The 12771-nt window shown below is 45.8% G+C and overlaps 1 protein-coding gene across 1 annotated transcript in view; it reads left to right on the top strand.

Moving 5' to 3' along the window:
* The window catches only part of LOC115472576 (ATP-binding cassette sub-family A member 9-like), a 200452-nt gene that overhangs the window by 74110 nt on the left and 113571 nt on the right, over positions 1-12771 (top strand). Inside the window, exons 11-13 of the mRNA XM_030206869.1 lie at positions 3028-3083; positions 3162-3272; positions 11181-11356. Coding sequence (XP_030062729.1) covers positions 3028-3083; positions 3162-3272; positions 11181-11356 — 343 coding nt within the window. The remainder of the gene's footprint in view (positions 1-3027; positions 3084-3161; positions 3273-11180; positions 11357-12771) is intronic.

Genomic DNA, 12771 nt, shown 5'->3' with positions numbered 1-12771 from the left:
TTGTGAGAAAGGTCGTTTTGACAGTGGCTGTTATGTCAGGGACTATTATATCGGGAGATTTTTTTGTTTGCAGCTTTTTTGTCAGGGCTATTTTGTCGGGGCCATTTTGACCAGGTACCCAATCGGAGATTAAGAAGGTGCAGTGGAAAGAAAGAAATTGCGCATCACTTCTTCTACTAACCTATAAATGTACTCACTCTGCTGCTCCCCAGTATCTCTCCACACTCGTCCTTCCCTACACCCCTTCCTGTGCACTCCGCTCCATGGATAAATCCTTCTTATCTGTTCCCTTCTCCACTACTGCCAACTCCAGACTTCGCGCCTTCTGTCTCGCTGCACCCTACGCCTGAAATAAACTTCCTGAGCCCCTGCTCCTTGCCCCATCCTTGGCCACCTTTAAATCTAGACTGAAAACCCACCTCTTTAACATTGCTTTTGACTCGTAACCACTTGTAACCACTCGCCTCCACCTACCCTCCTCTCTTCCTTCCCGTTCACATTAATTGATTTGATTTGCTTACTTTATTTATTTTTTGTCTATTAGATTGTAAGCTCTTTGAGCAGGGACTGTCTTTCTTCTATGTTTGTGCAGCGCTGCGTATGCCTTGTAGCGCTATAGAAGTGATAAATAGTAGTAGTAGTAGTCTCTTGTAACCAGAGCTAATATTGTGATGTCATAATGCCTCAGTCCACCAATAAGAGCCAACCTCATCAGTGATGTCACAATGGCTTGATTGTCCTATACTTGGCTCACTTTTATTACATAGCTCTTTGAGCAGGGACTGTCTTTCTTCTATGTTTGTGCAGCGCTGCGTACGCCTTGTAGCGCTATAGAAATGCTAAATAGTAGTAGTAGTAGTAATAGTCTCTTGTAATCAGAGGTGATATTGTGATGTCATAATGCCTCAGGCCACCAATAAGAGCCAACCTCATCAGTGATGTCACAATGGCTTGATTGTCCTATACTTGGCTCACTTTTATTACATAGCTCTTTGAGCAGGGACTGTCTTTCTTCCATGTTTGTGCAGCGCTGCGTACGCCTTGTAGCGCTATAGAAATGCTAAATAGTAGTAGTAATCTGTTCCCTTCTCCACTACTGCCAACTCCAGACTTCGCGCCTTCTGTCTCGCTGCACCCTACGCCTGGAATAAACTTCCTGAGCCCCTACGTCTTGCCCCATCCTTGGCCACCTTTAAATCTAGACTGAAAGCCCACCTCTTTAACATTGCTTTTGACTCGTAACCACTTGTAACCACTCGCCTCCACCTACCCTCCTCTCTTCCTTCCCGTTCACATTAATTGATTTGATTTGCTTATTTTATTTATTTTTTTGTCTATTAGATTGTAAGCTCTTTGAGCAGGGACTGTCTTTCTTCTATGTTTGTGCAGTGCTGCGTATGCCTTGTAGCGCTATAGAAATGTTAAATAGTAGTAGTAGTAGTAGTAATCACTAACCTAATTAAAAGAATTTCCAAGCACACCTTGATGCGTTGCCTGTGCAGCTCTCTTTGGCACAGTGCAATTATCATGATGATCAGTTGCAATAAATTTAAGAGATTCTGACCATATCCAACATACCCTGGTTTATGAGGGAAGTTCATTCCTGTGCAAAACTAACCCGTTGGAAGATATTACCCCGAGTCTGAGAAATAAAAGACACATTCAACTGAACTTCTAAATCTGTCCAAAAGTAAACATATTAAGAGGTCATTTATTATAAGTTAGCAGTACCTTGTTCCTCAGGGCCCCATTTTATTCTCATGGGCCCTAAAGCAGGTACCGCAGGCACTGTACCAAGGGCGTGCGAGCAGTGAGGCTGCACAGGGCACAGATAAAGGGGAGTGCAATATTGCTTCCAGCCCACCATCTCCTCTCATTGGCAGTGGTGAAATGGGTGGGGTGGGGGACACCAGTGAGCAGTTGCAGAGGGCAAAAGTGTATCTCAATATAGTTCTGGTAGCATGGTCTAAGCATTAGTGAATGAGGCCCTAAATTAATTATAGCTTGCTTTATCATTAATTATAGAGTCCTACTAAGGCCTGCTTTTAACTCCTAACCCTTACTCACTTGTTCAGTACCCATGTTTTATCATTCCCACCTTAGTAATTCCCTTATCTCTTATTTGTCCTGTTTGTCTGTCCTGATTAGATTGTAAGCTCTGTCGAGCAGGGACTGTCTCTTTGTGTCCAGTATACAGCAGTGCATACATCTAATAGCATTATAGAAATGATAAGTAGTAGTAGAATTTGGGATTAAAAGAGAAAAACTTCCAAAAAGTGGCATAAATCTGCATTTGGACATTTTTCTCACAAAAACTTCCAAATTGGTATTTTCAAAACCACTTTTTAGACGTTTTTCTATGAAGTCCATCAGCAGTGCATTCAAATCCCAAGGGGGTGTGTCAGGGGCTAGTAGTCTTTGGGATTCCGGAGTCTTGTTACTCTTTGGGATTCTGCATGGTATGTTGCTACTCTTTGGGATTCCGGAATCTTGTTACTCTTTGGGATTCTGCATGGAATGTTGCTACTCTTTGGGATTCCGGAATCTTGCTACTCTTTGTCCTTATCCCTTATTTGTCCTGTTTGTCCTAATTAGATTGTAAGCTCTGTTGAGCAGGGACTATCTCTTTATGTCCAGTGTACAGCGCTGTGTACGTCTAGTAGCGCTATAGAAATTATAAGTAGTGGTAGTAGTAAGGCATGCTAATGGATTTAGCGCATGCTAATGATTAGCATGCACTAAATGCCATGCAGCCTATAGGAACATAATGGACCGCATGGCATTTAGCTTGCATTAATTGTTAAATCTGCTAAATCTGTTGGTGCTCCTTTGCAAAAGGACCCCTATATAATTTAAGCACAAATGACCTGATTCATCAAGATATTTTCTCATATTTGATAACTCAGTTTTTACTTAACACACCAAGGTAAGGTACAATCTGCCGTAGGCACTGACTGGGGGAAGCCAGAGTGAACCAGGCCCTAGGCATATCTATTCCATAAACTAACTCATTTATTTTTCCATCAGACTCAACCATATTAAAAAAACCTTCAAAGACGGCAAAACGGTGGAAGCTTTGAGAGGTAAGTCCGTTAATTAGTTTTTCCTTCCTAGACTTTTGCTTTGCTACACATCATTGTTGGTTTCTTCTGTTGAATCAGGTTTGACATTTGACATCTACGAAGACCAGATCACTGCAATTCTCGGTCACAGCGGCGCTGGGAAAACAACACTGTTAAATATACTCAGTGGACTCTCCCCTTGTACAGATGGTAAGATCACACAGTGTGGCCTGATAAACAGATAGGATATGAATGGATTCTTTTTTCTGGTTTTTGTCATATGGTAGTCCCGGGAGAAGAATAAGGTGATGGTACGTTCACAATTGGAAAACATCAAATCTGAGTTTCTAAAATCGCGATTTGGACTTTTTTTTTTTTTTTAATTTAGAAAAATGTCCAGTTGCCACTTTATGCCATTTTTGAGAGGTTTTCCCTGTTTTGAAAATAAGCCCCTTAATGTGCACACAAATGGCGCGGTTGCTTCTTCGGATTTAGCTAACACCTTTTTCGGTAGTAGCTTAAGGTGGGTGTGAGGGAGTAGATGGTATAGGCAGTGGCGTTCCTAGGGGGGCGGACACCCGGGGCGGCGCCCCACCACGCCCCCACGGGTGCAGCACCCCCCCCCCCCCCCCCGCCGATGCAGCGCAGACCCCCCCCCCCGGGTGCAGCACCCCCCCCCCCCCGATGCAGCGTGGACCCCCCCCCCCGGGTGCACGCCGCTGGGGGGGGTGCCGCAGCGCGCGCCTGCTCAGAGTTCCCTGACTTCCCGCGTTCGCTGCAGCTCCCTTGCTCTGACCCGGAACAGGAAGTAACCTGTTCCAGGGCAGAGGGAGCTGCAGCGAACACACGAAGTCAGGGAACTCTGAGCAGGCGCGCGCCGCGGCACCCCCCCAGAGGCGTGCACCCGGGGCGGACCGCCCCCCCCTTGGTACGCCACTGGGTATAGGGAACAGTACTCCCTGACTGTTGATACAGTTCAGCCACCTTGCAGTAGGAGGTGCTAGTCTGCTGAGGCTGAGCCTGAACCAGAGGGGCGGGGCTCAGGCCAGGAGGGTGTTAAATTCCCTGAGCCAGAACAGTTCAGAGAGGCCCCGATACAGAGGTTTCCACCAGGGAGACCCTGAGAGGAGAGAAGCCGTCCTGGAGTAAGGGTCTCCATAGCATGTAAGTAAGCTACCAGAACCTGATACAAGGTAGGCTAAACTTGACTTTTAAGCTGTATAAGGATACCGTTGAGATCTGGTGGGAGTCAGACCCCTGTGGTAAAGCCTGGCAATGAAAGGTGTATATGTTAAAGCCAGTAGTTTACAAGCCTGCACAGCTGGCTCTAGATTAAAAGAGCCTATACTTGTTGTTCATGTACCTATGGAATAACAGGCTGCAGTAACGGTTTAATAAGAGTTTTGTTTCACTTCCCCTTGGTCTGGCTGTACGTTTATAAGGGCCTCCAGCTAGGGTTACCATATTTTGTCCCCCAAAAAGGAGGACACATGCCCCGCCCCACCACACACCCACCCTGCCACTTTCACACCCTCGCTCCGCCCCTGTCACATTTTCCCCTCCCCCTGTCACATACCCCGTCGCCCTCCCTCCCCGTCACCCCCTTCCCCTTACCTTACTACTGCCCTGGTGGTCTAGTGACTTCTTCGGGGCAGGAAAGAGCCCCCTCTTTCCTGCCCAGAGCGCTGCCCTGCATGCATTCTTCCTGTTGGTGATCTCGGCGCCGATTCAAAATGGCCGCCGAGAGTTGAAGTCTCTCGCGAGGTCACTTCAACTCTCGGCGGCCATTTTGAATCGGCGCCGAGGATCACCAACAGGAAGGATGCATGCAAGGCAGCGCTCCGAGCAGGAAAGAGGGGGCGGAAGGCGGCAGAGGTCACTAGACCACCAGGGCACTAGTAAGTAAGGGGAGGGGAGGCTAGCAATCTGGCCGTTTGCCCAGAAATCCGGACAAACGGGCAGATTGGCAAAGCCCGCCCGTTTGCCCGGACATGCCCTCAAAAAGAGGACATGTCTGGGTAAATCTGGACATATGGTAACCCTACCTCCAGCCCATCTCGGTTCATGCATTATCACAGTGGGTTACATTCCCATATTATAGAAGAGGGTAATCTATGCACCCAAGTGCCATTATTTGCAAGCCAGCATTTACACTGGTTATAGCGGGCATAACTGTCATGACAAAAGTTAGATGAGAGATCCACATTAAGGTAGCATTTTGAAAAGGGTAATCTGTGCAGAACACCAGTGACGATCCCAGGTCGGCTGCCACCCGGGGCGGATCGCCGATATACCCCCCCCCCCTGGTGCAATGAGGCCCCCCCCCCCCCCCCCCGGTGCATTTTTACCGGTGCAGCGTGCACCCGGGGCGGACCGCCCCCACCGCCCCGCCCTTGGTACACCGCTGCAGAACACCCTTTACAGAATACTATGTTAGTGTGGATCTTCCCGGTGGTTAACTTTGACTGCCGTTTACTGAATTTCACCCTAAGTGTTTTCTTGCATTTTTCTTCCATTTGTTTGCTGTTTGATAGCTTTTGCTGCTGTTTCCTGTGTGTGGGATCAAGCTGTAAACCATCTGTATTCCTAAAGGTTGAACAAATAGCTGGGGAGACTAAGACGTCCAGATGTGAGGAGAAAGGAAGGAGGATTTCCATCCCAGTGTCACAGAAATAAGACAAATCTGTGTGTGCTTAAAACGGATCTGTACAATGTTCCTGTTGTTCTGCAGGAAATTGTAAATTAGAAACAAGCTTGTTAAGAACATAAGGGTTGCAATACTGGGACAGACCGAAGGTTCATGAAGCCCAGTATCCCGTTTCCACCAGTGACCAATGCAGGTCACAAGTATCTGGCAACATCCTAAAACAGTACAATACATTTTATGCTGCTTATCCTAGAAATAAGCAGTGGATTTTCCCAAGTCCATCTTAATAATGGCTTACGGACTTATGGACTTTTAGGAAAATAGCCAAAACATTTTTAACCCTTCCCCCCCCCCCCCCCCCCCCCCCCCACTAAGTTAACTGTTTTAACCACATTCTCTGGCAATGAATTCCATTTTAATTACACGTTGAGTGAAGAAATATTTTCTCTGATTTGTTTTAAATTTACTACTTTGTAGCTTCATTGCGTGCCCCCTAGTCCTAGTATTTTTGGAAAGGGTAAACAAGCGATTCACGTCTACCCGTTCCACTCCATTCATTATTGTATATCTCCCCTCGGCCGTCTTTTCTCCAAGCTGAACAGCCCCAGCCGCTTTAGCCTTTCCTCATAGGGAAGTCATTCCACCCCCTTTATCATTTTCGTCCCCCTTCTTTGTACCTATTCTAATTACACTATATCTTTTTTTGAGATGTGGTGACCAGAATTGCACACTGTATTCAAGGTGAGGTCGCACCATGGAGCGATAGAAAGGCATTATAACATCCTCATTTTTGTTTTCCATTCCTTTCCTAATAATACCTAACATTCTATTTGCTTTCTTAGCCGCAGCAGCACACTGAGCAGAAGGTTTCAACGTATCATCAACGACGACACCTAGATCCCTTTCTTGGTCAGTGACTCCTAATGTGGAACCTTGTATCACATAGCTATAGTTTGGGTTCCTCTTTCCCACATGTATCACCTTGCAATTGCTCACATTAAACGTCATCTGCCATTTGGACGCCCAGTCTCCCAGTCCCGTAAGGTCCTCTTGCAATTTAACACCTTTGGATAATTTTGTGCCATCATCAAATTTAATTACCTCACTGGTTATTCCCAAATCTAGATCATTTATAAATATGTTAAAAAGTGGTGGTGCCAGCACAGACCGCTTCGGAACCCCACTATCTACCTTTCTCCGTTGAGAATACTGACCATTTAACCCTACTCTCTGTTTTCTATCTTTTAACCAGTTTTTAATCCACAATAGAACACTACCTCCTATCCCATGACTCTCCAATTTGTCTCTGGAGTCTTTCATGAGATAACAGAAAAAAGACCTGCACGGTCCATCCAGTCTGCCCAACAAGACAACTCATATGTGCTACTTTTGTGTCTACCCTACTTTGATTTGTACCTGTGCTCTTCAGGGCACAGACCGTATAAGTCTGCCCAGCACTATCCCCGCCTCCCAACCACCAGCCCCGCCTCCCAACCACCGCCTCTGGCACAGACCGTATAAGTCTGCCCAGCACTATCCCCGCCTCCTTTGTCAAATGCTTTTTGAAAATCCATATACACAGTATCGACCAGCTCACCTTTATCCACTTGTTTGTTCACCCTTCAAAGAAATGTAGTAGATTGGTGAGGCAAGATTTCCCTTCACTAAATTCGTGTTGGCTTTGTCTCATTAATCCATGCTTTTGAATATGCTCTGTTCTTTATAGTAGTCTCTACCATTTTGCCTGGCATTGACATCAGGCTCTCCAGTCTTTTATTTCCCTGATCACCTGTGGAAACCTTTTTAAAAATTGTTGTTCTTTTGGCCACCATCCAGTCTTCCGGTACCATGCTTGATTTTAAAGATAAATCACATATTAGTAACAATAGCTCTGCAAGTTCATTTTTCAATTGTATTAATACTCTGGGATGTATACCATCCAGTCCAGTTGATTTGCTACTCTTCAATTTGTCAAATTGCCCTATTAACATCTTCCAGGCTTACAGAGAATTGATTCAGTTTCTCTGACTTGTCAGCATTGAATACCATTTCTGGTACTGTTATCTCTCCCACATCTTCCTTGGTGAAAACCAAACCAAACACTTATATCACTCCATGGTGCGACCGCACCTTGGTCGCCGCATCTTAAGAAAGATATAGCAGAATTGGAAAAGTTGCAGCGAAGGGCGACTAAAATGATAGCGGGGATGGGACGACTTCCCTATGAAGAAAGACTAAGGAGGCTAGGGCTTTCCAGCTTGGAGAAGAGACGGCTGAGGGGAGACATGATAGAGATATATAAAATAATGAGTGGAGTGGAACAGGTGGATGTGAAGCGTCTGTTCACACTTTCCAAAAATACTAGGACTAGGGGGCATGTGATTAAACTACAGTGTAGTAAATTTAAAACAAATCGGAGAAAATGTTTCTTCACCCAACGCATAATTAAACTCTGGAATTCGTTGCCAGAGAACGTGGTGAAGTGGTTACCTTGGCAGAGTTTAAAAAGGGGTTAGACGGTTTCCTAAAGGACAAGTCCATAAACCACTACTAAATGGACTTGGGAAAAATCCACAGTTCCAGGAATAACATGTATAGAATGTTTGTACGTTTGGGAAGCTCGCCAGGTGCCCTTGGCCTGGATTGGCAGCTGTCGTGGACAGGATGCTGGGCTCGATGGACCCTTGGTCTATTCCCAGTATGGCATTACTTATGTACTTATGATTTGGAAGCAAAAGATGAAACAAGAAACACTTGTACACTTCAGAAACAATACTTCATATTTATGGTATTGCAGGACATAGCATTTCAATTTATAGTTGTACTGTTGTCGCTGTTTCTCCTAAATCATTGTAGTCAATGACTGGGATAAAATATTAGCCACAAGGAAGTAATGGCATCCACATGTCTATATCACATACATGTGTATAATTATTGATTTCAGAAAGCCGTTCCTTACATGCGGAGATCTACACCACGCAAAGATTTGGGTGTAGTTTCAGTGTGCCAGTCATTCCCAATTAACAAAGGGCATAGATGTTTGTAGGGAAAAAGGTCCACATTGTGTTTCACAGCAGAGTGGATGAAAGAGGTTGGAGATTTTATTGCAGTTCTTCAAAACGACTCTTTTTGAAGAAACGTAATAAAATCTCCAACCTCTTTTGTCTACTCTGCTGTGTTATTGCTTGCTCTTTCTCCTTGCGGAGCATGCTCACTTGTTCGTTTGCTGTTTCACGTTGTGTTTCACACCAGCTCTTGTTGTGGTCCGTGTTACACCAGGTCCTTGTTTTGCTATTCCTGCTTTGAGGGTGTCTTTCTGAACCTCGCTGCATTTCACTCTGAGATGTATACCATCCAGCCCAGGCGATTTGCTACTCTTCAATTTGAATGGTGTTTGTTCAAACAGTCTCTGTGGGATGCTGCTGTTTGAAGAAACAGCTTGCCTTTGTGAAAAGCACGTTCAATAATTAAACTAGCAAGTATAACTCTCTATCATTTTTCTACGGAGGAAAAAGACTTCAGATGTTCAACGATCTTTGCTCCTAGGAACAATAGACCATTGCATACATCTATCCGCTATTGGGGAATATTCCCTTGTGGATAATAGTTTGAGCTCCTCATAAGTCTTTAAAAAACCTCCTTATACGTGGACTGTAAATTTAAACGTTACTTATCTGGGCTCTTAAAGACCACTGCGGCCGGGCACGCTCTACAGAAAATTTCCGTTTCACTTCAGGCTTCTTAAGGAGCGAGTTCCCTGCCCATAATACAGCCCTAAAATCAATAATGCATATAACATCATTTTAGAGAGGAAAAAAAGGTTGCTGATACTGGAGATTAAAGCATAAGGGATCCCACTTACCGTATGATCTCTTGCCCTCCTTTCTAAGGATAGTGATACTAAAATGGCCGCCACTTTTATCCACAAGGGAATATTCCCCAATAGTGGATAGATGTATAGTGGATAGAAAAGCTACGAGAATGGTAAGGGATTTGCGTTACAAGACGTATGAAGAGAGACTTGCTGACCTGAACATGCATACCCTGGAGGAAAGGAGGAACAGGGGTGATATGATACAGACATTCAAATATTTGAAAGGTATTAATCCGCAAACGAACCTTTTCCGGAGATGCGAAGGCGGTAGAACGAGAGGACATGAAATGAGATTGAAAGGGGGCAAACTCAAGAAAAATGTCAGGAAGTATTTTTTCACTGAGAGAGTAGTGGATGCTTGGAATGCCCTCCCGCAGGAGGTGGTGGAAAAGAAAACGGTAACGGAATTCAAACATGCGTGGGATAAACATAAAGGAATCCTGTTCAGAGGGAATGGATCCTAAGGAGCTTAGCCGAGATTGGGTGGCAGAGCCGGTGGTGGGAGGCGGGGATAGTGCTGGGCAGACTTATACGGTCTGTGCCAGAGCCGGTGGTGGGAGGCGGGACTGGTGGTTGGGAGGCAGGGATAGTGCTGGGCAGACTTATACCGTCTGTGCCAGAGCCGGTGGTGGGAGGCGGGACTGGTGGTTGGGAGGCGGGGATAGTGCTGGGCAGACTTATATGGTCTGTGCCAGAACTGGTGGTGGGAGGCGGGGCTGGTGGTTCGGAGGCGGGGATAGTGCTGGGCAGACTTGTACGGTCTGTGCCCTGAAAATGACAGTTACAAATCAAGGTAAGGTATACACAAAAAGTAGCACATATGAGTTTATCTTGTTGGGCAGACTGGATGGACCGTGCAGGTCTTTTTCTGCCGTCATCTACTATGTTACTATGTAGTGGATAGATGTATGCAATGGTCTATTGTTCCTAGGAGCAAAGATCGTTGAGCATCTGAAGTCTTTTTCCTCCGTAGAAAAATTATAGAGAGTAATTCTCGCTAGTTTAATTATTGAACGTGAGTTTGTCAGCACGTGCCAGTAGAGGTTTAAAATGTTACTTTGTGAAAAGCAGCAAGATGCATAAAGTCCCACTTGAAGCAGGAATACCAAGACAAGGGCCTTGTCGGGGATCCTGAACAGCATTCTTAAGCTAAGAATACTTTACTTGGAGTAAAAGACTGGTAAAATAGAAAAAGCAAAGAGTATTTTTTAGATGTATGATTGATTCAGCTGAGCTCTAGCGCTCAGGAATGACCTGCAAATTGTTTTGAGGCACCAAGCTGGTTTTTTTCTCTCCTTTCACAACAGTGTTTCTGGCTATATTGTGTTGTTTTAGGATTTGCCAGCAATTTATTGGGTGTACATGGTAGCTAAAGCCAGAGCACCAAATCCCATCCAACTCGGGTAACTTTCCTACAGAGGTCAATGTCATGGAAAGGGATTCAGGGCAATTTCAGCACAATTTAACATTGTCAAATGAACTGTCGTTAGCCAACTTGGAAACCAGTTTCTAATGTACCTACAGAGCAAGATTTATGAGAACAATCCCCTAGAAAGACATTGTCATATTTCTCCTGTGCCTGTTTCAAATTTCGTAGGCTCCGCATCGATTTATGGATACAAGTTAAACAATACAGAGGACCTGGCAGAACTCAGGAAAAAAATCGGTGTTTGTCCGCAGTTTGATGTCAAGTTTGATGTTCTTACCGTGAAAGAAAATTTAAGGCTTTTTGCGAAAATCAAAGGGATTCCTTCAAAAGAGGTGGAAAATCAGGTACTGTATACAGTAGTAAGTGTAACTGCTAGAGAAGAAGCCCAGTATGTATTTCCTTCACAGTCTCAAAGAAATGTGTTTCACCAGGATTTTAAAAGATCTAGGTGGTAGTATTCATGGTTGGAGCTCAGATTAAGGGAGCATAGGAAGTCTGGAAATTTGGACTAGACAGAGGCCTAATTGGTTTTGGTGGCTGCAGTGATGTGCTGGAGCCAGCTTGCACCAGTTCACAAGAGCCGTTTGTTAATTTTTTAAAGAATTTTTGCAGCCTGTTGTTGAAGTAGCTACTTTAACAACTGTCTCCCAAAATTTGGTCTCTGGTCCAGTGGCGTTCCTAGGGGGGCTGACACCCGGGGCGGATCGCCGATGCGCCCCGCCCCCCTGGAACAGCGCGACGCCCCCCCGGCAATAGAACCCCGATCTCCCAGTGAAAGAACCCCCCCCCCCCCGGGTGCACGCCGCTGGGGGGGGGGGGGTGCCACGCGCCTGCCGGCTCTTCGTTTTCATGCTCCCTCTGCCCCGGAACAGGAAGTACCCTGTTCCGGGGCAAAGGGAGCATGAAAACGAAGAGCCGACAGGCGCGCGGCACCCCCTCCCCCAGCGGCGTGCACCCGGGGCGGACCGCCCCCCCCCCCCCTTGGTACGCCACTGCTCGGGTCCCCTCTCAGCATCGTTGTCCTCCTCCTCCTCTGTGGCTTGTTTGTGCATCTTTTCTCCCCACTGCCCGACCCTCCCCCCCCTCCCCCCCCCATACAGCACCTCTCTGGCTCGCCTCGCTTTTTCCTCCCCTCGCACCAGTCCTTGCCTCTTCTTTTTGCCGCGGTTTAACTTTTTTTTAAGCAGTGCTGGCACACTTTGGCAAGATCAGGCTGCTTCAGCCAATCCCGGGGGCTTGGGGGCAGTACAGGCTGAAGGATGGCCCCTGGGATTGGCTGAAGCAGCCTGCTCTTGCCAAAGTGTGCCAGCACTGCTTAAAAAAAAAATTAAGCACAGCAGAACAAGAAGAGGCAAGGAGCAGAGGTGTGAATGAGTTGCTGTATTCACATGGCCGTTCTTTATTGTCGGTAGCATTTTTATTTGATCTCACACAAACATTTTAAACATGCTGGCTTGTGCAGCATAGGGATGTACACAGAGGAAGAATTGCTTTGATCGGTTAGAGTGTCTTAATTTTTTTAATCAGTGTGTCATTGGGAGAAGCTGGTTATAGGGACTTCCTGTATTCCTGCAGAGATGTTAACAGACATAACATTATGAGAATCAGATTTACTATTTTTAAGTACAATTAAAAAAAAAAAATTAGGTTGAAACCTGGGAGCATTTAACATCTTTTTTTCCTATGCCTGCATCAAAAGAAAAAGATAGCATGTAGGAACTAGGGGCTGGTGGTTGGGAGGTGGGGATAGTGCTGGGCA

Source organism: Microcaecilia unicolor, chromosome 6 (assembly GCF_901765095.1).
Source record: "Microcaecilia unicolor chromosome 6, aMicUni1.1, whole genome shotgun sequence".
NCBI classification, from domain to species: domain Eukaryota; kingdom Metazoa; phylum Chordata; class Amphibia; order Gymnophiona; family Siphonopidae; genus Microcaecilia; species Microcaecilia unicolor.
The sequence above is the reverse complement of the archived record's forward strand: the minus strand, read 5'-3'. Positions and strand labels throughout refer to the sequence as shown.